This window comes from Aythya marila (assembly GCF_965140915.1).
Source record: "Aythya marila genome assembly, chromosome: 3".
In the NCBI taxonomy this organism is placed as follows: domain Eukaryota; kingdom Metazoa; phylum Chordata; class Aves; order Anseriformes; family Anatidae; genus Aythya; species Aythya marila.
The window spans coordinates 49678134-49704282 of record NC_139044.1 but is presented as its reverse complement, the minus strand read 5'-3'; the positions used below and the strand labels follow the sequence as shown (position 1 = coordinate 49704282).

The 26149-nt window shown below is 39.0% G+C and overlaps 1 protein-coding gene across 1 annotated transcript in view; it reads left to right on the top strand.

Annotated features, from left to right (window-relative positions):
• Positions 1-17707, top strand: part of EPM2A (EPM2A glucan phosphatase, laforin) — a 44158-nt gene extending 26451 nt beyond the window's left edge. The window contains exons 3-4 of the mRNA XM_082755768.1: positions 10841-11082; positions 15515-17707. Coding sequence (XP_082611894.1) covers positions 10841-11082; positions 15515-15795 — 523 coding nt within the window. The 3' untranslated portion in view covers positions 15796-17707. The remainder of the gene's footprint in view (positions 1-10840; positions 11083-15514) is intronic.
• The last annotated feature ends 8442 nt before the right edge of the window (positions 17708-26149 follow it).

Genomic DNA, 26149 nt, shown 5'->3' with positions numbered 1-26149 from the left:
AGGTCTTTACATCCTCTTTGTATCATGGGATCAATGGGAACGACAGATTTGGTTTTGCAAACCCATTTAAAATATGAAATGACAGAACATTATGTTTTTGGTTCTATGTCAGGTATTCCATGATGTGAGATATGACTTCATCACAAACTGCAGTGAAAAGCAGAGATAGCTGAGCTAGCTTGGAATGAACGAGGGCATCATCCAGAGGTTGTTTAGCAATCATGACACTGAAGCTGTAGCAAAGTAAATTTGCTTGCAAGGAACTCTGTGTTTCCACAGTTTGACTACTTCTGGTATTTGAGATAGCATAGTTAAATGAAGACTGAGAGAGAACATACGTTATCAGTTAAGAAAGACATTCAGGAATTAGTACAATTCCAGGTTTAAACTGAACCTGCTTTAAGATCAAATGGATATTAATTGGTTCTGAATGAATTTAGAGTGTAAAGTAGAACAAGGTTTCTGACATCAAAGGAATGATGTCTGAATTCTGGCACGACCTTTCAAACAGGGCAGGGAGGATGAGGAACCTAAATTATTTCAAGATGGATCTTGATAAATAAATATAGGTAGTGATTCCAGAGATGGAGATCAAAGTTTAGGATTATGGTATTGTAGGTCATAGGCTCAAAGAGACTTCAGAAAATATCCAGTCCATTTTCTTGCTCTCACTTATTCTCAATTACATTTAAACTATTCCGGTTTTATCCAGTGTGATCTTAAATATGATCTCATCTCAGTTATCAGATTCTACAGCCCTGTCACTGTTCCATTCAATTACCTCACTATTCTTGCCATTAAAAAGCTTTCCTAATGTTAACTTAAGTCTCCCTAGCTGCAATTCATTTCTTGTCCTCTCCACAGCAGTTTTGTAGTTTTTTAATTTTCTGTGCTTCCATCCTCTTGAGGTTAAGTTGTACAGGGTCAGTTAACAGATTTCATGTCTATGTGTTTATTAAGAAATAACTCGATGCAGTAGGAATGGGTTAGTAGACAATAGGCTTCTGATGTTTCTATTACATGCAGTGCCAGAAGACTTACTTCAGATTGTCTTTCTAGCATGCATAACACTGCCTTTTTATATGTTGCACAAATGATGGTAGCCTATCAGTGGCCCTGATTATCCATGTGAAGCCTTGTTTCTGCTCCTGTTTTATGCCATTTCTGAGTGACACTGGTACCTAATGCCTTTCACACTTCTTTGTGGACAAAATCTGTTAGAAGGCACTGGGATGAGAGCCATGAACTATTTAATCTTGCAACTGCAATAGGTACTCAGAAAGAATACTGAGAGAACTGATAACTTGTATCCTGGGCATTTGTTTTCTGGAGAACAAGGCAAATCTGATGATTTTCTAGGACTCTATGCCATTGCAGCAGTTCTGACTGCAATTAACTGGGGCTCATAACCCAGAGAAATAAGCTGTCATGTTCACTTCACCTTAGGTCATGGGATGATGAGCAGCAGATATGAAGGGACACAGTTAAGAGTATCTCCTTTGAGTTGGTTCAATGTATTTCATATTCACACATCTCAGAAGCACTTACATGTGCTAGGTGTTGTTTTTTACTGGCACATTTGAATTCTGTGTGTGCTGAAGGCTCCTCTGGTGTTGTGGGATGCTTATTGCGCTGTTCCTGCATATCCGCATTAGGCACAAAGGTGTCTTTGGAGTGAAGCTTCCTCATTCCTCCAAATGGAATCTGGGTTGTGCCCGCCACAACAACTTTGAGAACAAACCTGCCATGAGTGAAGACAGTTCAAATCAACCCAGAACCACAGTGATGTGCTGGACCAAACTGCTAGTGTGGGCAGAGCACCTGAGAGTTGCCTAGCTCTGTTATGTGGGATAGGGTGTACTTCCCAGTCATCTGGGTGTCTTCGTCAAATAAGGTCCCTACTGTGGCAGGATTTAGGATGTTAGAAACACCTTTGATCTCTGCTACTGTCTCATGTGATATTTTTGTGAGTTTCTTGTATTATGATAAAGCTCTTATGCTCCTTTTAAGGGAATATGTGGGGTTTCTGTGGAAGATGAAAATAGGCCATAAACAGAAAGTATTATGGACCCACCTATAATAAATTTCTCTTATGAATAACTTTAATTTTTCTCAGGTGGATCCTTCTTATCCAGTGTTCCTAGAACATTCAAAGCTATAACAATTCATATACAGACACAGAATACAGGTTTCCTCCAAATCCACCAAAAGATTATGAATGAGGTGACTATGCTTAGTCATTAGCGTGGCTGCTCTTTGTCTCATAACCTAAAGAGTATACCATGCCACTATCTGTAAATCACAGAATAACAGAATGGTTTGGGTTGGAAGGTACCTTAAAGATTATCCAGTTCCAACTCCCCTCCCATGGGCAGGGACACCTCCCACTACCCCAGGTTGCCCAGTCCCCATCCAACCTGGCCTTGAACACCTCCAGGGATGGGGAATCCACAGCTTTTCTGGGCAACCTGTTCTGGTATCTCACCACCCTCTGAGTGAAGAATTTCCTCCTAACTTCTAATCTAAATCATCCCTCTTTTAGTTTAAAACCATTCCCATTTATCTTGTCAATACCTGTCCAAGTAAAAAGTCACTCTCCATCTTTTTTATAACCTCCCTTTAAGTACTGAAAGGCTCCTCTACTCCAGGCTGAACAATTGCAGCTCTCTCAGCCTTTCTTCATAGGAGAGGTGCTCCAGCCCTCTGATCATCCCTGTGGTCCCTAAATGCAGGGTATTGGGTGAAGAGAGGACAACTTTGTCCCTTTTGTGTCATCAGCCTGATGCTTCAGGAATCTTCTCCTAAGAAGAAGATTCAATAGAACCTGAGGACACTGTACCACTGGAACTGCACTGTGTCTGAATATCTGTGTATTTCAGTTATAGTTTGGTATTACATGTTTTTATTTTAGCACATTGTCAGCTTGAGGTAAAAACTTAATAGTTTGTTAGTTTGTTTGTCTGCGTATCAGCAAATGAAGTAGTTTCATGCCACATTCATACATACATTTGTGAGCATGGAATAAATGTGATATTATTAAGCATAACACTCAGAATTCAAGGGCTTGAGAAACTTTGCGTATTGCTAAGCTGACGAAGTGTTGTTCTAAGGTGATAAAAGCAGGTTTTTCTTTTTAGTTGCCAAGTCTGCTCCCATGTGAGAGGCTAGATAAGTAGTCCAAATTACATCTAAGAAGAAAATTTGCTAGAGCATAATTACTTTTCATCACAATGCCAAATCATAATAATAATTAAAAAAAAAAAAAAAAAGGAACTACATTGTAGTCTGCTTAATTCTCCTCATTTAAGGCCCTGAGGTAGAATTCTTAACCTCAGAATAAACTGCACTCTTTCAGTGGTAAAGCAGAATATTTTATCAACAATGACTTATGCTCCTTCTATGTTTGTCATTTATTTTGAACAAAAAATAATTTTTACCTATAAGTAGTCATTACAAGGTTTGCAGCTGTGTCTTTTCAGCAGGATATAGTTTTATCATTAATCGGTGCTTTACTCTGATGACTTCTGCGATGATTATGGCCTTTTAATCCATCTTTATTGATGAGAATGATGTTATTAAGCCTGGCTATTAGATCTTGGTGTTTTGTGAGTTAGCCCATACTATCATCAAACCTTGCTCTCCAACTGTGGCCAGTAGTGCTTGTCCACATGCTGGGCAACGGAGTGCATCAGACTGTGTTCATTCAATCCTGCTTAAATCAAGTCTCTCATCTCAAAGCCTCAGTCAGCTTGTCTTCTGCAAGGAGACTTTATCAGTAAGTCAGCAGGAGTGTCTTCTGCAAGGAGACTTTATCAGTAAGTCAGCAGGAGAAGGTATTAAGACCATGGTCATTTACCCACATGTCATGTGCAATGAATTGTCAGGGTCATGACTCCTCAGTTCTACATTATTATTGCAATAGTAAGGATACGTTTTAGTGAGGGATCTCTCTCTGTCCTTTATTTAAAGAGAATTCAATGAAACCAATATTATTGTAAAAGACCAAATCAGGGATTCATCTGCCTATCTTGACAGTATTTTGGAGGAAGATTCAAGAACTAAAACAAATCCAACCCAACCCAAACCAACCCAACCCAAAAAAACAACCAACCAGTCAAAGAAACCCCACTATTTTACTTATTTCTGAGCAGTTGCTTTGTAGGTGAAGCTATATGGAACCTGAGATTCTGAGATTCTTTATTTCTTTTATGTAGATAGGGCCACTTGCTTTGCTTCTTCCATGTGATTTATCCTTAAGCACTAATCTAATTCTCCCTTAAATACTTTACATTCTTAGTCTGTCCTCATATGGAAATATTTTCATAGGTAATAATTGGCATCTCCTTTAGTTTGAATGTTTTAATTTTTCTATGTCTTTTTTTGATACAGTGCAATAGTTAATAAAAGGTTCAAAGTTTGTGTGCATAGACCAAAATCATTGGTTTGAGAAGGCTGTTATAAATTTTGTATTTCTTTCAGTCCACTTCTTTGTACAGGCTAATATTTCTGCTTTGACCTCTCTACAAAGCAACACACCAAGCATAACTGCAAGTATACACTTTTTCCTCTTGGAACTGATTATAGTTAATTTAAACCTCAGTGATGTGTGTGAGATTATTTATTCCAATACATATTACTGAGATGCATCCATCAACTGTGAATATCATCTGCTCCTTTCTTGCATATTCATTTAGTTTTATTTGATAACACTGGCAGTTGTAACTAATAAGATCTTAAATAATTCTGCTTCAGGCAGATTTCACTCTGTCATTGAGTAGCCTAATTTCTTGTGAGAGATCTTAACTTGAAACCAGAATTTCATGTTGAAAGTAGGCCAACAGGGTCATACTATAAAAAGACAAGCAGAGAACTATACATAGGGATATAGCCTTTGGGGTACAAGAAGTAATTAATCTTTGCTTCTGCTCAGAACAGGTAGGACCTCTTTCCAGTACTAGGCATAACATCCTAGGAAAGACGTTCACCAGCTGGAGAGTCTAAAGCAAACAAGAATCATCAAATGCTCTTAATGTATGACAAGGAAGGAAAGATTGATTTTTTTTTTAATTTATTATTTATTTATTTTTAGTATAAAGAATCCACAGCTGTGTGGGTGTGTACGAGTAATTTTTGGATATGTAAAAGCATTTTTAAGAGTGGAAGGGAATAACCTGTTCTTCATGTCTGTTGTTGAGGCAATAAGAAGTCATTGTGACCTGTGACTGCACTAGTCTTATTAGACATTAGGAAATTATTTCTGCAGGCAAGAATAACCATCAGTGTGCTTTCTATATCTCAGGCAATATTTGAAAATGTTCAGATTATCCATTGGAGAGCAGAATTTAGTCATTTAAAAATGTTTCTCTGTTTGTTAATGCATTTCAGGACTTTATTTAATAAAGAATTAAGAATTTTGAATTAAGTTCTTAAATTTGAATTAAGAATTCAAACCTTATTCGAATTCTAGCAAGTGCTCTTATTACTTTCATCAATACAAGATCAGAAGGAAAAAACAAGTAAGGTCCAGAAGAGAGATGTTTAAATTGGTACTTCAGCGAAGGCATGCATGTATTTAAGTATATAGTGCATGTGGCATTAAAAAAAATGCTAATGCCAAAACGGGGAACACATACAGGAGGATAGTTGTGGGTTGTCATAATCCAGTGGTATCACTCTTTAAAATGATGTGCCTTGTCACAAGGCAGAGAGAGAGTAGAGGAAAGATGAAAGAGCATCTCATCTACAGCTGGTAAAATTTACTATATTCTCATTTTTAACATGCCCAAATCTCCTTTTTGTCAAGTGAGAGAGAGGGAGAGAAAGGTAGGATCTTTTTTTTGCTTGTATCCCTTGGTCTTCCTTTATTTCTCATCAGGCATTTAATCTTTGAATTAGCTTAAACTTGGTTGAAAACTATAAAGTCTCACTGCAAACTTTTGGTTTTGACAGATCAACATTTTCCATTAAGTTCCACCTTATCAAAAAAGTAGTATGTACCAGTTTCTCTTCCAGTGTCATCAGGAGAGGAAATGGGAATGCATTGTAATTTGAAGCAGTCTTCAGTAGTTACAATTCTGCAAATCCATCTCTAATAGAGTAGCACTTGAAGCCTACATTCCCCTTGGGCTGCTTGCTTGTACTGGTGTCAGGGTTTGCACTGCTGGTTGCACTGCATCAGTACAAAAACGCTCCATGTGCATACGAGCACCACAAAATGCTGGGAGCAATCTTCTGGGAATGCAAAGCAAGTTTTGCTGTAAGTTACATGTAGCTGTAGTTGTGTGCTGCACCTTTAGGAAATCAAAGCCTTAAGGGAGGGCACAGCCAATTTAATCAGTATTTTGCTTGTTGTTTCAGCTAAATTGCTCTACCCTGTTATATGTATATATTAGTACACATCCTGCTGTCATTGGATTCTTAATAAGATCTAAGAGAAGACTGCAGTGCAGTGCAGACGACTAAATGAATTGCAAATTTCAACACTGGGCTACATCTTGACTTGGTGCTAAGGGATGAATCCATCACTTTCCATTTAAAATAATATGCTGGACCTTGATCAAAAATATTATCAATATAAACAAATGGAATAGCTAATGGATCACTCTGTTGCCAATAACCAGTGAAGAATACCTATGGTTTGGCAAAGTCCTCTTTCTTGATTAAGTCTGGCAACTAAATGGACATCTGAAATATCGTACCCAATAGATCTTCTAAGGAAATGTGTTCCCCAAAGGCTTGAATCCTAGGTTTATGTAAGAGCTGTGCCACCCCAGAAGGGCTGACTGATTTTAGGAGAGTTTGTAAGATGAATTCTCCTAGTGTACTGATGATGGAACAGATCTGGAAACGGTACCTGAGTCATCTCTGTTTACAGCTCAGCATTTTGAGGAAAACTGAAATTGGTGCCCATTTGCTTTAAACCATGATCAACAAAAATAAGGAGCTGCTTAAGAAGCAGTGTCAACATCAGTGTGGTGGAGGAGCAGTTGTCAGCCAGATGCAACAACTTCGTGCCTTCCCCTAGGGCAGGTCACCTGTGCTCTGAATCAGACCCCTACAACTGCAGTGGTTGGGTTGGTATTGTACTGCCTATGGAGGTCTAGGAATTAAAAGTCCTGTGCATCATTCTTTGGGAACATTTCTTCTAGCCTGAAAATGACGATCTGCTCCATTATAAATAAAAGTATGAGAATGCTAATCTTCCATTGCCTCAGACTCATTTTCTCCTTACAGATGGGAAGACTATTTGCATGTGCATTGATTAAATGGAATGCATTTCTTGTTCCAGATGCATTCATAGTGAATAGTTATAATTTAATCTAGGCTGTGCAGGGTCCTGGGGGGAAGCAGCCGAGTGTGATATATATCTGCATCATTAAAAATAATTTAAGTGTGATGACAGCTGGAAAATAACCATACAAGTGATTTCAGGGTGTTCCATATTTATTCCCTAGTAATAATAAATTGTTATTGGGTTTTTCAGTTTATAAGTCAAAATGCAGTTTTTTTAACATGTCAGCCTTCAGTCTGGGATCTGTAAGTCAAGTAAATCAAGCAGATACCTGCCTAACATTTAATCATTTTTACTACAAATTCAAACTTATCACATCCATTCGTTCATTTAATCCCCCAAAGTTCCCTTGAGGTAGGTAAATATCATGTTCACATTACCTATTGGGAACTGAGGCATAATGCAGGCTGAAAGCAACTGTACAGAAAGCAGCTTTAAAGAAAGGGTTTTTAGAAAACCTGCAAGTCTTAATCTCCCAAGTTAGCCAAATATTTTTTGATGTTGCTCTAGGGGATTTCTTCATTGCTAAACTGTGACTGAATTTACTGTGTCTTCTGAGACCATGCACGGTATACTATCCTTAGTAACATAAGGAGTTAACAATACAATAACAAAGTGTCATTTTAATATTAAAACAGAATTCTAAGTAAAATTTTGTTAAAACATGATACTGTTGTGATATTTGGGGAATATAAAAAGTGTTAATGGCTGAAAAGATTAGAGAAAGATTATAGGTTTACCAAACAGACATAATCCCTAAACATTTTTTTTTTTTTAACTGATGTAGGTTTCACTTAATCTACTGCTGGAAAACAATCACATGTGAGCTGGAAAGCAGAAGCTTCCAGGCAGCTCAAAGCAGTATTACATGACAGTAGAGGAAAAAGAATAAAATAACAGAGGTCTCTTTCCCATGCTGGGTACTCTCATTGTTAAAATCTAGTTACCTACTGAAGCACAGAAGCAGTTTACAGAAGGAAGGCCATATTGGAAAAAGAAAACTAAAAGCCTATTACTCATGTAAGAGATGTAAAAAATGAAATTAGCACTTTCTTGTTTTTAATAGGTGTGTTTGCTGGTCCTTAGCACAGTCAAGCCCTCAGCAGGGCTAACAAAAGTCTTTATATGAAATATAGCTGCTAAACTCTTTATCAGTTGCTGTGCTTGCATTTGCACTGACCTTTTCCTTCTTTCCTTCTCATGTAAGACAAAGTCAAGGTATGAACCAGATGAAGCCAAATAGAAATACAAGTACTCTACAGTGGGATTATCCCAGAACTTTTATATAAACCGGCCAATAGAACAGCTGTGCACTCCTGTTCTTTGCAGGAACTGTTTTCCAGAAAAAGAGCAGTAAAGGTACATCCAGCAAGACTAAGTCTTTAGAGTCATTAGTAAGTAAGGAGCTTGAAAACCAAGATCAATGCTGTATCTTTATCCTTTCAAAAGACAAACTCTAGGATGTGATCAGAAGACTAGTACACAAGAGTTTGTCCAAATAGAGGGATATATCAATTGTTGTTGTGGTCATTTTCTGAATATTACCACTGATCTGGCTAACTGAAGGGAAAAACAGTGATAAAAACTTGATAAACCATCAGATGCTCGGTAAATACGTGACTATTATTGTTAAATAAAAAAAGTTTTTCTCATGGACCAGACTTGTTGCACTACAAAAAAAAAAAAAAAAAAAAAAAAAAAAAAGATCTATATCCCAGTGGTCTTGCAGATAGTTCATCTGTAATGTTTTCCCATTCAGTAATCACTAGGGAGAAAATTGTAAGGCATTGCTTTATCTGTAAGCAAGAGTACTACCCAGGATTTTATTTATCTCAAGAATGCTTTAGTCACTCCTAATTCAATCAAATGCTAGAAAACATGCTTTTTGTCTCCTGTCAAGGTAACTTATAAGATGTATTAGATGTTTCCCAAAATATCAAGAGAATTACATATGTATGAGTCTCTAGGAAAGCCTTTGATGGAACGATACTAATGTTCTTGTTCTTAAAAGACTATCCTCATATTGTCACAAAGCATTAGTGATATTGCCATTTTTTCTTTCAGGCAGCACAGTTGAAATGGTTATTTTCTATATTTGTCTAAATTCTCGGGTTATCATTCATCGTCTGTGATCCAGAAAGTTGGTACTCAGTTACTCTATCCTGATATCAAGTTCTTTTTCTCACTGGAGTAGGGGCTGTTGGGGCCAATGGCTGTGTTTGGGTAGTTGGTATGCTGCTCATTGTGGATGCAGCTGAAATACAGTAAACAATAATAATAAAAAGTGTTTCATAGAGTGAGTTTCTGGTTTTCACAGTCTTAGAGTCTTAGTCTTCCACAGTCTTAGTAACATTGCAGAATTTAATAATTACCCATTGCACAGCTTAGCTAAATGCTACTTAGTACTTATTTCTGTCATAGTCCTATCAAATGGAAATAGCTAACTGATTAAGGTCTGTTTATATGAGTAACTATTCCTCAGAAAGAATAAGTTTTCCTGAAATTAAAAATGGGAAAAAAAAAAAAGTATCAGAAATGTATGGCAGATATTTTATTTTTGAGGATCTTGCTTTTGTTGTAGCTTGCATTCATTTTTTTGCAGTTAATAAAGTTTGCAAGATTGGATACTCTACTGTGAGTGTATTTGGTGTAGTTTATGGATTATATGTTCAAAATAGATTCAAATCTATTTTAGATAACATCAGTTTAACTATGTGCAGATTAAATATCTCAATTGACAACAAAGCTCTTAATATTCAGTTTATATAAAAATCTGTTGGGACATAGGATAATTTTATGATTATTATTAACAGGGAAACTATAGAAGTCTTGAAGTTTGATTTGGAGAAGTACCAAAAAAGCAGATGTTTATATGCCCTACACATATCTCTTGAGTTTTCTTGACAAAATTTCTTGTTCTTCAAACCCTGAGGGAAGCTAGACATGTACTGTAATTCTGCATTTGATTTCTACTACTCCACAAGTGAAGAAGAAAATGAGAAGAAAATTACTAATTCATTTTTTAATTTTCTCATGGAAGGGTGGTTAAAGTTGTTCTTGTGTGTGTGTGTTTTTCTCCCTGTCTCCTGTCCTCATACCAGCAGCAACAAAGCTGGAAGAGAGTCCTATGTTTTTGACATTTTACTAGCATAATTCAGATTTGGATCATGTGAATCTTCTGTCTTTTTCTTTTGTGTAAATTGCACAAATCTTCAGAGTTTTCTTATTCTAATCTGTGATGTTAGTAAGTATCCACTGCAGGCTTAATGATTGATGCCTTGGAGACCTGTGCTACTAATTATGCTCTGATTTTTTCTCAGACTCTCTGGCTCTTTGTGGTACGTTAGGAGCTCGATCCCCAACATCAAACATTACAAAATAAACAGTAATAAATTAGGAAATTGCTTACTGTATGACATGGAAATGTTGTACTTTAGAGTATTCATGTGATGGTGCAAAGCAGGTTTTGAGCTGGAACACCACTTAATTTGGCAGTTTCTGCATTTAGATATTTTAATCAAACCTACTTCAATCTCTTCTCCATGCTAGAATTCTGCCAAACATCTGGCTGGGAAGTTGCCCTCGGCAGCTGGAGCATGTGACTGTCAAGCTAAAACACGAGCTGGGTGTTACAGCTGTGATGAACTTCCAGACTGAGTGGGACATTGTTCAGAATTCCTGGGGCTGCAACCGCTACCCAGAACCCATGAGCCCTGAAATACTCATGAAACTATACAAAGAAGAAGGTCTTGCCTATGTCTGGATGCCAACCCCAGATATGAGCACTGAAGGTAATGCTCAGACCAATCTTGCAGCTAACTTAATAGTAACAAAATCTGTTAGTTACTAATATGTTGTTTCTGTTGCTTTCATGACTGCTTTTTTTTTTTTTTTTTTTTTTTTTTTTTTTTTTCTGTGTAAATTTCGTGTGAAAATATAGCTAGAGCCCAATGTGCATTTTCAGTTTTATTCGTATATTCTGGTATCTAAAATACTTCGTATCTGCAGTATATGTATATTTGAGTTTAAATCCAGACGACATTGATAACTGCTTGACTGTTGTTGCTTTCAGTTTGAATTCAGCCTGTATAATGAAAATGTGCTGTGTAGGTGGAAGACTGCAAGCTTGCACAGCAGGACAGCTTGCCATCCTTGCTGGTTAAAAACGGTGAGGCAGTGCTGCGTGTCTGGCTCAGCCGCTCCTTTCCCCTAGCAAATCATTTCTCTTTATCTATAATATCCCAGTCTGATGAGTCTTTACAATCATTTCTTGCCGAGACCACCAGCTCTGGTGCAGGCATGTTCTGCAGTGGAGCAGAGAGTCACAGTGCACAGGCAAGTTTCCTGAGCTGGGAAAACCCCAAGGGAGCACAGAGACCACGGAGGGCCAAGAGTAATGGCGGCCACCATGACAGCTGCAACCCACTTGTGAGGAGCTCCAGTCATGGCATCCACCCAACAGAAAGTTGTGTCCTCCATGTCCCTTATGGCCTCTCTAGCCACAGGAACCAACACAGCTACCCAGACAGAGCACCCAAGGGAACGTGTGGCTACACAGGTCTCAGGCTGCACAATGTGCCCGAGTTTTCTGACAGTGTCTGATGGCAACAATGAGTACACCTGTGGGAGGTACACCATGTAGAAGAATGGCTCAGGCTGGTGACAGAGGTTTGGGAGGAGGTGGGCATGCTGAGGAGCATCAGGGAGTCAGGGGAGATTGACTGGTGAAATTGTGCTCTCCAATGCAAGAAACAAAGGATCCTATACCATCTTTCCACCAGGTAGGAGGGGACCTAAGGGATGGCAGGGAATTGAAGCAGGTTTCTGTTTGGGGTAGCAGGCAAATCCCCTCCCTGCCTATCTCACCTTCTTAGGTGCCCTTACACAACAGGTGTGAGGCTCTGGCATTTGACGGGCAGGCAAATGATGCAGACGAAGGTCTGTTCAGGTTAGAGGGGTCACTTAAGCAAGTCAGCCTACCCCCTATATTGCAATCACCTTCATCATCATGAAGAAAAGAAGGGTTGTGACTCCCTTCTGAGGGGAACGGGGGGCCTGATATGCTGACTGCACTCAACCCATAGGGAAGTCTGCTGCCTCCCTGTGGACCAAGTAAAAGCTGTTACTAGAAAGCTCACTAGCCTGGTACAGCCCTGTAATTATTATCCATTATTTGTTTTTCATGTTGGCAGTGATGAAATAGCAAAGAGAAATCCAAGGGCAAACAAAAAAGACTTCAGGACCTTGGGGCAATTGGTTAAAGGATTAGGGGCACAGGTAGCGTGTTATTCTATCTTTCCAGTAGCAGGAAACAATATTGAGAAGAACAGGCAGACCTAGCTGTTCAAAATGTGGCTCTGAGGCTAATGTTATCAGCAGAATTTTGGATTTATTGATCGTGGGATGTTCTACACAACATCAGGCCAGCTGGAGCCTGATGTGTTGCATCTTTCTCAGAGAAAGGGAGAAAGATTTTTGCACAGGAGCTAGGGCTGATTGATAGAGCTTTAAACTAGATTTAAAGGAGTAGAGGGATAAAACCATGCTTTCCAGTGATAAGCTAAGGGACAGCATGACAAAATTTGAGGGATTGGATGCTAGTGATATCCTTTGGTGAGCTCCATGAGGTGCTGGGTACAATGAAAGCACATTTGAAAAATTTCTACACAAATACACACAACATGAGGAACAAGTATGAGAAGCTAGAAGTCTTGGCTCAGTCCCAGAGGGTTGGTAGGCATTGGAATAGGCTGCCCAGGGAAGTGGTTGAGTCATCCTCCCTGGAGGTCTTTAAAAGATGTTTAGATGTAGAGCTTAGTGATATGGTTTAGTGGAGGATTTGTTAGTGTTAGGTCAGAGGTTGGACTCGGTGATCTTGGAGGTCTCTTCCAACCTATATGATTATGTGATTCTGTGACATCATTGGCATAATGATGGGAAGAAAAGTCTTGTGTCTGGTTTGTTATGATGGATGATTACAGGCTCTTCAGAAGGGGCAAGCAGGGCACACGAAGCAGGGGGGTGCTGCTGCATGTAATGGAGGTGCTGGGCTGTATGGAGCTGGTACCTGGTAATGACAGGGTTGAATGTCTCTGGGTAAGGATTAAGAGACAAGCAAATAATGTGGATGTCATTGTGGTAGTCTACTATCAGCCACCCAGCCAGTATGATGACACCAATAAATTGTTCTTTAAGGAACTAAGAGATACCTCTAGATCATCCACTCTTGTCTTTATGGGTGGCTTCGACTTACCAGATGTGAACTGGGCTGGTTCTCATTAAAGTTTTCATAAGTGACTTGGATGCAGGACTTGAAGGTATAATAAATTTAGAGATTACACTAAACTGGGAGGACCTGTTGACTCTGTTGAAGGTAGAGAGGCCTTGCAGAAAGATCTTAACAAATTAGAGGGCTGGGCAATCACCAACCATATGAAGTTTAAGAAGAACAAATGCTGGATTCTGCAGCTGGGATGGGGCAGCACTGGCTCTACGTACTGCCTAGGGGTTGAGAGGCTGGAGAGCAGCCCCGTGGAAAGGAATCTGAGGTTTCTGGTTGATGGCAAAATGTATATGAGTCAACAGTGTGCCCTGGCAGCCAAAAGGGCCAACCATATCCTGGGATGCATCAAGCATGGCATTACTAACTGGTTGAGGGAAGTGACTGTCCAGCCACTTCCACAGGTGTGGTCTCTACACTACACAGACCACTACACAGGTGTGGTCTCACCTCGAGCACTGTGTGCAGTTTTGGGCACCACAACATAAGAAGAACATGAAACTATTAGAGCATGTCCAAAGGAAGGCTATGAAGGTAGTAAACGGTCTAGAGGAGATGTATAAGGAGTGGCTGAGGTCCCTTGGTTTGTACAGTCCAGGAAAGGGGAGGCTGAGGGTAGGCCTGATGGCTGCCTACAGCTTTCTCACAAGGGGAGTGAAGGTGCAGATGCTGATCTATTTTCTGTGGTGACCAGAGATAGGAACCGAGGAAATGACGTGGAGCTGTGACAGGGGAGGTTCAGATTGGGTGTCAGGAAAAAGTTCTTCACTGAGAGGGTGGTCAGGCAGTGGAACAGGCTCCTCAGGGAAGTGGTCACAGTACCAAACCTACTAGACCGAGTTCAAGAAGTGTGTAGACAGTGCTCTCAGATGCATGGTCTTATTTTTGTGTGATCCTATGTGGAGCCAGGAGTTGGACTCGATGATACTTGTGGGTTCCTTCCAGCTCAGGACATTCTATGATTCTATGATTCTATGATTATGTGTTTTGTATAATTATTAATTATTCATTATTTAGGACACCCATGGTGCATTCTGTCATAACATAATCTTTTTAATTTCTACATTAGAATGCTTAGTCCAAAATCTTGGTTTTAGCCAGTAGTCTAGGAAGCGTGCATGTTTTTGAGTGAGTAGTCTACCAGCTGAACAGAATGCTTCCAATAGAGTGAAGTATCACTGCCACAAATAGGGAGCTGTCATATCTGTAATAGGATATCAGGGAGGACAGGAGAGAGAGGACAGGAGACCTTAAGACAGGGATTTGAAAGGACTTAATGTCAGTGCTCATCTGTGCCATGTGGAAAAGTTAAACTTTGATGTTTTCAGCTTCAATTTGCAGAGTAGTAGGGAGAGGTATAAGGAAATGTGATATTATCAAGAAATACAGTATTCTGACTCCCTTGGGAGTCAGAAAGGCTGTTTTTCACTTTTTTACCATATCCTTAGTACACGAGTATATCATAAAATGTTAAGGAGTACAGGAAAACTATCTTTTGTTCTCCCTCCCTCCCTCCCTTACTATTGGCATTATGGTCTTCATTACCAGGTTTTGGAAAGCAGCAGTATGTAGGTAGATACACAGACTGGTGGTAAAAAATATTTTATTTTTGGCTTGCTAACATTAATGATATATAAGACGTGCTGCTTGATGTAATTTGCTGCCTTATCTCAGTCCCTGTGAAAATGAATACGCCACACACATCCAGCGTTAATCAGGGTGTGTATTTAGAGAAGACTTGGGGCATTTTACAGATTTTGTGTGATCCAAATCTACATTGCAAGAAGAAATGAAGGTTAAAATAGAAGGTCATTTGAAAGAAAATAATAAATACATCAGGTTTGCCCTTGTGACTCACAGTGAATCAGGCTATACTGATAAAATCTCAACCATGAACATAACTTTCTCAAATACTTGTGACTGTGCCTTGTTTTTATCCTTAGGAAGAATACAGATGTTGCCACAAGCTGTCTGCCTATTGCATGGGCTGCTGGAGAATGGACACACTGTCTATGTTCACTGCAACGCTGGCGTTGGCAGGTCTACGGCTGCTGTCAGTGGCTGGCTGAAGTACGTGATGGGATGGAACATACGGAAGGTGCAGTACTTCTTGGCTTCCCGGAGACCAGCTGTCTACATAGACGAGGAAGCCCTGATTCGTGCTGAAGATGATTTCTACCAGAAATTTGGACCTCTTCGTTCCTCATGCAAAGTGCAAGAGTAGAAAAGCAGGAGAGGAAAAGGAAGGTGAAGACAAATCCTTGCATGTGAACCCCAAGGATTTAGAAATCATGAGTCAAATTCCTGCCTTTTCTCATCAGATTATACACTTGTCATAACAGCCTGAAAATTTTGTTAAGAAGTGCCTTTGAGTGTTTTTTTATTTGCCTTCTTTAAGTTGATGCGATTCATGTTTTCAGGCCTTTAGCTGCAAATACAAGACCTAGAAGCTCTGCAAAGGGAAACTAAGATTTTGTTTTAATTACTTGCCTACAGGAACTTAAGCAAGGTTCCTAGGTTTTTAGGGTAGACACTAAATAAGATAAGACATAATTACTGTTGGCAGTATTTTAGTGAGAAGAAATTCTGAAAAAGAATTCTCAGAAAAACAGATACACATGTTGACTGACTTCATGTTCAAGTTTTGATGGGGCTGATAGTCAAAGTTGCTCAGTTATTTTAGAGTGTACATTATTGAAATGTTTTCTAGTAATTTTTAGAATAATGGTATTAATGAGAAAGACCAGAATGAAAGTGATTTTCCATATGAGTTCCTTAAACAAAAACTGATGGCTAATGCAGTGAACTAAAGTTTGCTTTCTTTGCCTGTCCAGTCAATGTTAAATATTATGAGTTACAGCTATGTTCTTTTATGACATTGAGGTTAAGCTACAATGTGACATGAAGAGAGGAAGCAGCTCCACTTAATAGAGTCTTACTGTGTTGCAGAGAAAAACTGCTATTTATTACATTATCCTAGTCTGTGAGCTCTGTAAGTCACAGGTACGTTTTGCTTTTCTCGTACATGCAGTGCTATGAAGTGGGATCTCTGGGTGCTATGTCAATCAGTGATATAGTGACCACTAGCCTAAAGCAGAACTATTTGGTGAGCATCTGCATATGACTGGCAGCACAGCCTCTGTGTTGTTCACCTAGATGGATTTCTTCTCTACAGCAGAAATCTCTTAATGTGGAAGAAGTCTTTTCAGCCTGTGGAAGCTGATGGTGGGATGTCTCTGGGGTGAATGGAGCAAGTGTGTTCCTCTATAGGAGCAAAGAAAAACTCTTTGGGCAGTTTACTCAGGAATGTGGTCTAGGTCAGGCTGGTGTTGGCTCTGTGGATGATCCCTAATGTTTTCCAGAGCTGCTCAGTCCCTTAACTAAACTAAGAAGTGGTACCAGTAGCTTCCAGCCCTGCTCAGGTAAAACCAATTTATCGTAGGTTATGTCCAAGAGAGATCAAGGGAGAGAAAGCGTTCCCTAAGTAACAGAGGATTAAGTATGCATCAAGATATGAATTTAATTTCTATGGGTTCAGTAAAATCTCTTTACTTTTCAGCCAGACATCTTATTCCTCTAAAGAACCAGTCAGTGCCAGAGTAGTTTAGCTGATATATTTTGATTATCTGAATACTTAATGGAAAAACTATTGGATTTGAACTGTTTATGGAGAAAGTCCAGCATAATGCAATGTAATGTTTTATTTATCTTTAATTATCTTCAAAAGGAAGATGGCAATTTAAGTTATTCTAAGTGCATGGTTTTGATCTCGATTTTATTTTTTTTTGTTGTTTTGTTTTGTTTTGCTTTGAAATAACATTGCCTGTTTAGATATGAACTGTTAATGGATAATGTCCAGCATAACACAATATGTTTTATTTATCTTGTATTTATATCATCTTCAAAAAGAAAAGTTTATTTAAGTTATTCTATAAGTGTGATTTTGATAATTACTTTGTTTCTGGTTTTGTTTTTGTTTTTTGCTTTGAAATAACACTGCCTGTTTAGAAAGTGGATGACAAAAGTTCACTATTAAATAACTATTCACTATTAATTCCAGCACTTTATTTTCTTGTATGTGTTTGGCTCCCAATTTCATAAATAGCAAGAAGGGCAATGGCAGATATTTCTGTATAGACGTGGGACCAGCCACTTGAATGGTTATGATCTATTGCTTGTCCGCTATACTGAGTAAGTTTTGATGGGCTGTTGAGAAGGAAATCTCAAAAAGCAGAGCCCAGCAAAGATGTGTGGGTGATAAGGCACCTCTGGTACCTGCACAGACCAAAACCAGGGGTTACTCTGCAGCCCAATGGGATAGCAGAAGGGGTGTGTGAGTGCTGCTCCCAGACTGTTTTGGGTGCTGCTGCTGTCTGCCCCTCCAAAACAAGCACTGAGAATGGGAGGATGGCACAAGAAGTAGAAACTAGAACTCACTTAATTTTACAGTTCTTTTGAGATATGTTTGAAACCCCAAGCTTAAAATGTGTTTCAAAGCCTCCCTGACAGACAGTCCTTTCCATTAGATGCAACTTGTAATGTATGTTGGGACCAGCAATTGCAGTTTTGCTCCTGACATTTTATTTGTTTCACAGCTGATTATATTTATTTTTAGTGCTCTTGGGACTGTACAGTGCATAACATGGCATAAACAAGTGAGTATATAGCTAAAGAGGTATAACCATGCTGTGTTGGCTATTCCCTAATACTGATTTTGTTGGCAGTGGAAGCAGACTTTTGCTTCATCTCTTGAAGGGTAAAAATTCAAATTATACAGAAGCTATACATTCAAGGAAGGCCTAGCAAGGGGACGTTAATTAATTGTTTATTGTCATTTCAGCTTCCTTGTCTGCTAACCTGCTGGGGGGCAATATCATATACAGATTGCATTAGCTGATGAAAAACACGAAAACAACTTGCCAAAGTCACATTAACAATGAATGCAAAGAGTTCCCATGACTTGCAGTCCCTTTGTACCTATTTGTAGCTTACTTTTTTTTTTTTTTTTTTTTTTTAATCATTGCCACATTCCTGCTTTTCTCATTGAAGACCACCCTGTTGGGTAACATTCATTAAAAGTTCTGTCTGCTGAAAGTCACCAGGAATTTAAATGGTAAAGCGATTGTTGCAAGAGGGTACAGTAACAAAAAAAGCAATCATATAAAAATATTCAACTTCTCCAACTGTATAATTACATGATAGAGCTGCATCTAGAGGTTAACTATTAGAATTGCAATCTGTAATATATTCTTTTGCTGATTGGATCATTAGCTGTTTCCACATACTAGACTCCTTATGCAATTTGGATGTCAGGATGAGGACAGCTCTGATGTATCCTTGTATACTTCTTCACTAGGTTAGTTATAAAAGTGCTGTGATGCTTAGACGAGAACAACTCCTATAGAAGGAATCACAAAGAAATAAAGAATATAAGTTATTTTACAGCGCACCCAAGAAGCCAAACACATGCATACATAGACAACAATGGGAACTAGGTATAAATATTTTGATATTTCATCGTCTTAAAACATTGTTTGGAGAAAATACTTTTCAGATATGAAAGTATTCTCTGCTCTGTTCCAGCATATTTTTTATCTTTGTGAAATTGAAGAAGAGGAGTTTGCTACTTGGGATGGGACTATTTATGATTCGGGGTACTTAGGGAAACTCAATGCATTATTAGGCCTAGCCAGAGCTGCATAGATAGCAGAGCTATGCTCAGATAGCTCTTAGAAGCAATTTTGTAACAAACTAAGCCCCTTGAAGGATGGGTTGGGATTTGAGTGGTCTGGTTTCATGATTTTGTTGCCTTATGACATCAGAAGGTGAGTAATGGGGATCTCCTGTGTGAGATTTTAGGTAGGCAATGCGGTCTGGTGGTGGAGACTGGGTTGGCTGGCAGGGCTGCTAAATACCTTCATTTCTCTCTTCCTCCTTATGGGTAATTGCACACTTCAAACTTTGTTCCTTTTGGTACGTTTCTGCTCTACGTGCTTAGGTTACAAGTTTTCCCTGTCTGTTTGTACAGTGTCAAGCACAGTGGAGCTCTGGATGAGGCCAGGACTGCTGTATTTTTACTATGTTGTGCTTTTGAGTAACTGAAAAGTCTTGCAACTGTTAACTGAGTGGGGTGTGCTGCACAAAAACATATGCAAAACTCTCTGCTCTGGGGTAGAATTAGGGTTTGGACTGCAGGCCAGTCCTCCTGAGCAAAGATAATAGAAAAGGCTAGGCTGTATGTTGTGCAGGAGCAGGTAATAAACCCCGTTTAAAACAAGAATGTTCAACACACAAGAAAATACTAGGCAACTCTGTACATGCCAAGGTCAGACTCCTCTTTCTGAGTTCAAATTCATAGCTTAACACATTGACTTTACTTGTCTGCAGCTGAGAAAAAAAGTTTGATTGAAATTCATCAAATAAATTTGCCATAACTTTATTATCTCACCTCTTCTTTCATACTTCATCATTAAATTGCAGTGAGAGTTTTCGTATCAACGGTACTTTAACTACATATATATATATTAATATAATTCGTTTAAATAGATACACTGGGAGGCTGTGAAGAAGTATTTGGAAGCATAATAACTGCCACAAAAGCATATATTTGGCAAGCAAGCCCTAACTTCCTGAAGGATAATGAACATCAAGCTGCCCTTAGCTAAAATGGAATTGGATTAATGTAACAGAGGGTAGGATATATAGGGCTTTCTCCAACTCTAGCTGTTTGCATTCTCAGTGTTAAACCAGCACCTCTGCAGTTATTTCTTTAAACAAATTCTGCTGGAAAAAAATAATGGTTTATTTTCCACATTTATATAGCTTAAAGGAAAAGGGGCAGCTCTGAGGAAGAAGCCTTTTGAACAGTGGAAGCTAAAGAATTAACCCTTTTCCTGTTGCACCATGACACAACAATGACATCACCAATGAAACCAAACTATATTAATTCATAATTGATCTTCCTAAATTAGCAAAGAAAAGCAAATTTTTCAAGAGCAATGACATTGCCATATATTAGCATAATTGCATAGTTGTGATATAATCAACCAAATACATGTTGTTGGCCCTTCAGCTTTGATAACATTGAACCTATAGGGTATTTGTTCTCAGTTAGATATCTATTTTCTTGCTGCATACTCTTACCTCAAGATGATTCATCTTGGTCTTGACTAATTTTGTTGACTCCTTTCTTGACAAGAAAGGAATCTTGACTAAACATTACAGTATTTGTAAAGATAAGTAATAAGCATTTTTTAAAAAAAACACCTTTTATAAGTATCAAAGCTTGTCTGGGGATAAGGAAATAAGAACAGTTATGCCCTGTAAAATAAGCATGGTGACAATGTGAGCCCTAGCCCTATGCAATTCAGACTTTTTGCACTTAAACATGTCCTATTTGGAAGACTGAATTTGTAAAGATTGCAGAATAATGTCTGTGATTTGGCAATTATTTCCATGCTGATATTTTTATATTTACATCAAGGAAATTAGAAGGCCTGTTTATTTACGTGCTGGTAAAATATTAAATGATACCTCATTCTTGATTTAGATGATGTGAGGAAAAAGCATAAAACAGATGCCAAGAAAAAACTTCTAATGCTGGGTAGGTTTCTATGGCCTTTACTTAATGTCATTATAACAAAATTTGTTTTGTGCTAATGCAGTTTCAGCAGGGAAATATTTAACAGTCAGGCCATCATCCAACAGTAGCAGCCATAAGTTGGGCAGCCAGCCCAAAGTCACTGCAACAAATCAAATCCTGAAAATGAATCTAATCTCCAAAAATTCAATAAAATACATAAACATAGAGGTTAAATTAATGTAAGGATTGTATTTGGAGAAGGGGAAAATACATGGATATATAGTATAATTGTGTCTAATGTCAAAGGGAAAGGTATTTGGAGTGGGATAGCAAACACCATGACTCACTTGAAAATGTGATCAATACATTGGATAGAAGTAGAGCTGGTATTTAAAATCTGTTAACCTGTTAAAAGACTCTACCAAAATATTTAGACTTAAAATGCAGTTACAATATTTAGCTGTATAGAGAAAAAAACATAGAAGAGTAATTTCTCAAGAACACAGACCTATTTTACACCCTCTCTTGGGCAACCAACTGATGGAGTGCACTTAAGCAGGTGGAGCTTTATGAGCACAAAAATGGTTGCTGATGCTGTGTGGTTTGGCAATCAAACAATTCCCTTCCATGGAGATGTGTTGTTCTGAAATAGGATCAATGAGGCTATTCTTTAGAAGAACTAAAGGGAAGGGCACATCTTAAAATGTGCTTAAATGATAACTGCAGATGGAGGTGTAGAGAAATGGATGTCTCCATGGAGTCTTTCCCTTGGCATGCATCCTGCTGAAACAGAACAGCCTCTTAGAGGTATTCTGCCTTGCAGAACCTGTGCTTGAAGCCAGAGCACCATGATAGGAAATTTTAAAAGTGAGTGGCAGTGGCCCTGACACCCATTAGCTGATTGTTAAATGCCATCATTCAAACTGCTGACATGTTTGCCTGAGCTGAGCAAAATTAGATGAAGGCTGCTGTGTGGGTGTCTGAGGCACTCAAAGGTGGGAGCTAAAATCATCTTGCAGGACTAAGATGTACCAGCATGATCCAGCCAGGAGAAGGTTGAACTGGAGAAACAAGAGACAGGTCTTCCACACACTCTGACACTGCCGGTGAAATGGATGAAATAAATTCAACTCTCTTTATTTGAGTTATTTGGTGTCTGACAATGTCATGAACGATACTTAACTTCAGTCCACTATCAGTAATTGTATGGGACAACTGCTGTTCTCAGTGCCTCCATCCACAATGGCTGTGCGGGTGCCTGCACAGTCACTACTACAGGCAACCAAACTGGAAAATGCTGCTTTGAGTTCTTGATTTCTCCTGCCCTTTCTATATAGTAAAGCATATGCATTATTTTGCAGTAAGGTTCATGCAAAGGACTATTTTTCTCAAGAAGAGAACAAGGTATGTACTAGAGAAAGATTTAGAAGCAGGAGTTGGAAAATATGTGAACTGAAGAACAAAGTGAACTGTGGAGATTAGACAGAGCTCAGTGAGACACAAATATATCGCAACACCCAATGAGCAATAAAAGCACAATGATATCCACCGGAATAGCAAAGCCTGGCAAACTATTCAACAAAATCTGCCAAGATCATTATTTCTGAGAGGAAAAAATTTGATTAGGTCTCTCTTGATTGCTGGGAACATGACTCGAGTACACTTCAGAAAATGCTGAGTTATGCCATTTGTTATGCCATTTCTGCTTATGGAACTGAAATCTATAACATTATGTTAGCTGTGAACATGGTTCTTATTTTACATTCCTGAGTAGCAATAATTTCAGTGTGTCTTCCAGTGGCATCCAGATTTAAAAAGAAAAAAAAAAAAAAAAAAAGCAACCCTGAAGCATCCTACCAGAAATTTATATAAATTATATATATTTAAGGTAATTTCTGTGCTTTCAATGAACATAATCCGTGTTTATTGGGGCATTACTGAGCTTAGAATGTGCAGTTATCTTTTACTTCTCTGCTGTCTCATATTCCAGGCTAAAACACATGCTTAGGTTGCACAGAAAATATGAAAATTAGCCAGGTTGAAACTGTTGCTGAAACTGCTATGCTTTTGTGCTGCTGTAAATACCCAGAGTTCATGGTATTAAAATTTGTGATAGAGAACAAACAAACAAACAAAAAACACAAAACAAACACACCACAACACCACCCTTTAAACTGAACATTAGTGAGAAAAGCAGTAGCTAGCAGAATGTTTATCCTGCCACTAATCTGCTTTTATATGACAAAACAGGAGGGAAAAAAATTTCCCTCCCACAGACTGAAAGGCTCCACTCAAGGGACGCCTCCTTTAGATAGAAAGTGACCTAACAAACCACTTGCCACTTGTGGAAATTTGAGTACAAGAATAGTCCTGGGGATTTCAAGTTGAAAATTTTACACTTGGTGCCCAAGTGCTTTGCTGCATTCTCTACCTGGGTTTTTGATGAGATGAGTTCTAAATTGGTGGATTGCTATAACCAAAATGCCCCCAGCATATGCCGTGAGTCATCAGCTCTTAGAAGAGGGTAAAGACACTTGCTTACTGCATGACTATGTGATTCAAGCAAGCTGTGCGCAGTGGTGAAGTGAAATCACTTCATTTGTCAAGGGAATGGGTGTTAATAGGTGTTGGAACCTCTCCCACTTTGTTTTTAAAACAATATCCAAAAACTCTGCAGTGCACAACAGCAGAGCTGTCTAAGCATCAATGTTCATGTGCCACATGCCTGTCTGAGAAAGAAATTAAAATAAGATAAAACTTATGAAAGATTGGAGTTTTCAGGGTTGCAAAAGGACAGAATAAATCTTCACAGGTCAGATACACCATGGCTGGAAGCACAGATAAGCTCTGCAGCATCTTGGGGTAAGCCTGCAATTTTTAGCTATATTTCTGTTGTGTTATGAATTAACATGATTTTAATTTGTACAGATTTACTCTTGTAGTCTTCTACTTCCTTTCTTCCATATCCCTCTTGGAAAAGTGGCAGAAGTTGAAGAAACTCTGTTTGGTGGAGCTTCTAACAGGGAAGTGGATGGCTACGTGAGAACAGTCGACACGAGCTGATCACCCACAGCTTGAGTTTGCTTTACTTTGTGCTTGGTATCTCCTGGTAGCTTGTCAGAATAGCAATACTTTTCTGATTTCTGTGGTCATTTCTATGGCTACCTTGTTTTATCAGCTCAAAAACATAAGTTACATCCCTGGGATATCCTGGAAACAGGATTGGAGACTTAATCTTGGCTTCTGTATTTCTAAAATAGTATTAATATTAATAATATTATTAGTATTATAAATAATACATTATATTATTATTATTATATAATATTATTGCTCTCCCATAGGCCATATATGCACAGAGCAACCCACTTACAGAGTGACTATGCCGTAGTGTTCATGCTGAGGACTCACCCTGACCCCAACAGTGGCTGCAAGCAGAAGCCCAAGGCAGAGCTGGAACAGAGCAAACACGAGACTGCTCCTTCAGCCTCTGACTGTAGCTTGAGGGGTTTCTAGAGCTGGTGCATTTTCTCTGTTAGCAATCTGTAATGTATCTTTATTGAAGTGCTTGCTCTGCCTCTGCCATGGGCATAAGCTTCAAGCATTCACAGTGGCCTCTGGCAAGAAACTGTGTGAGTCTGTTGCACAATGGAGGAAGAATCACATTGTTTTGAGGATTATTTCATATCCCTTAGATTTTTTACTGCAGAATACAGAGTGCAATTAATCTTCTCCGCTTTCTCCATCAGATAAGCATGTGCTCTGTTAAGCACACACATAACAGAATATTAAATGCTTGATGAAGCTCAAAGGGAGTAAACAAAACCCTAGCCCACACCTGAACACAAGCCCATCTGCAAATGCTGTGCTGAACGTGAGGGCTCCAGCATCCTTGCTGTGGAGCTAAACTACTTTTGTTCTGTTTTAAAGTAGAACTCCCTGTTCTGAGCCTTTGTTTGGGTTTAGACATTTAAAAGGCCACTTCTAAACCTGTTTTCTTAAAGACAACCTTTTTCCCTCCATCCCTGTTTGTTACGTGCTGCCTCAAAAGCCTGCTGGCATATTAAGCCATTAAATACAGCGTGCATGCCATTCCTACAAACCTTGCTTTCTTCTAACTCCTGCTTACCTCCAGTTTCTGTTTGTTCACTGCTCCTGGTCAGAGGCAATAAGCACGAGGAGAGAAGTGAGCACGCATACTCAGCTGGCAGTCCCACGGAGGCCTGAAGATGCAAAAATCCTGCAGGCTTGTGAATGATTAAACAACCAAGTGAAAGCAACCATTACATGAGCTCCTCTGGTACTTGCACTTGTGTGGCTCCTCTGGTTCTTGCACTGCTCTAATTCTGGTGGATTATTTTATTTGTAAAAGTCCTGATAAGTATATGCATAGATAAAGGCCTAGAAGTAAAGGAGGGTGATTTAAAAGAATGAAAGTCTTCACGTATGTGCCTGAGAATGCCTCAGATTAAAAACTCCCAAAGTCCTTTTCCCAGTCTCAATCCCTTTCACCAAAGCTTTATTTCCGAGTATATGGCCTGCAGCCATTGTAATATCCTAACTACAGAGCATGCAGCAAGAACATTCTTAATAAGCTTCCCCCCCCACCCCCCCCTTTTCTTAAATTACCAGCTAAAAACCCAGTCAATATAATAAGTTTTAGTGACCAGTAGAGTTAGATAATTAGTGTTAGGTGTCCCAGCCCCACATGCCATCTGCATGTTGAATGAGGAGTCACCTGGAGATATCTAATAGAAAATAAAAGGTTGGGGGGGCAAATCCAATGCCTCCCCCTAGAGTTGGGAGGGGGTTGTTCAGCTAAACACCTCTCCTTTGTCTTGCAGGGTGGCGTGGAGGCTGTAGCACTCATTGTGCTTACACAGGGCTTAAGCATTCAGGGCTTAAAATGTTGACCTAGAAAAAGAGAGTGTAGGCTTGATTTAATTTTCAGCCAAAAATGTTTCAAGACAACATCTGTCAGGTTGTGGTCCTAGACACT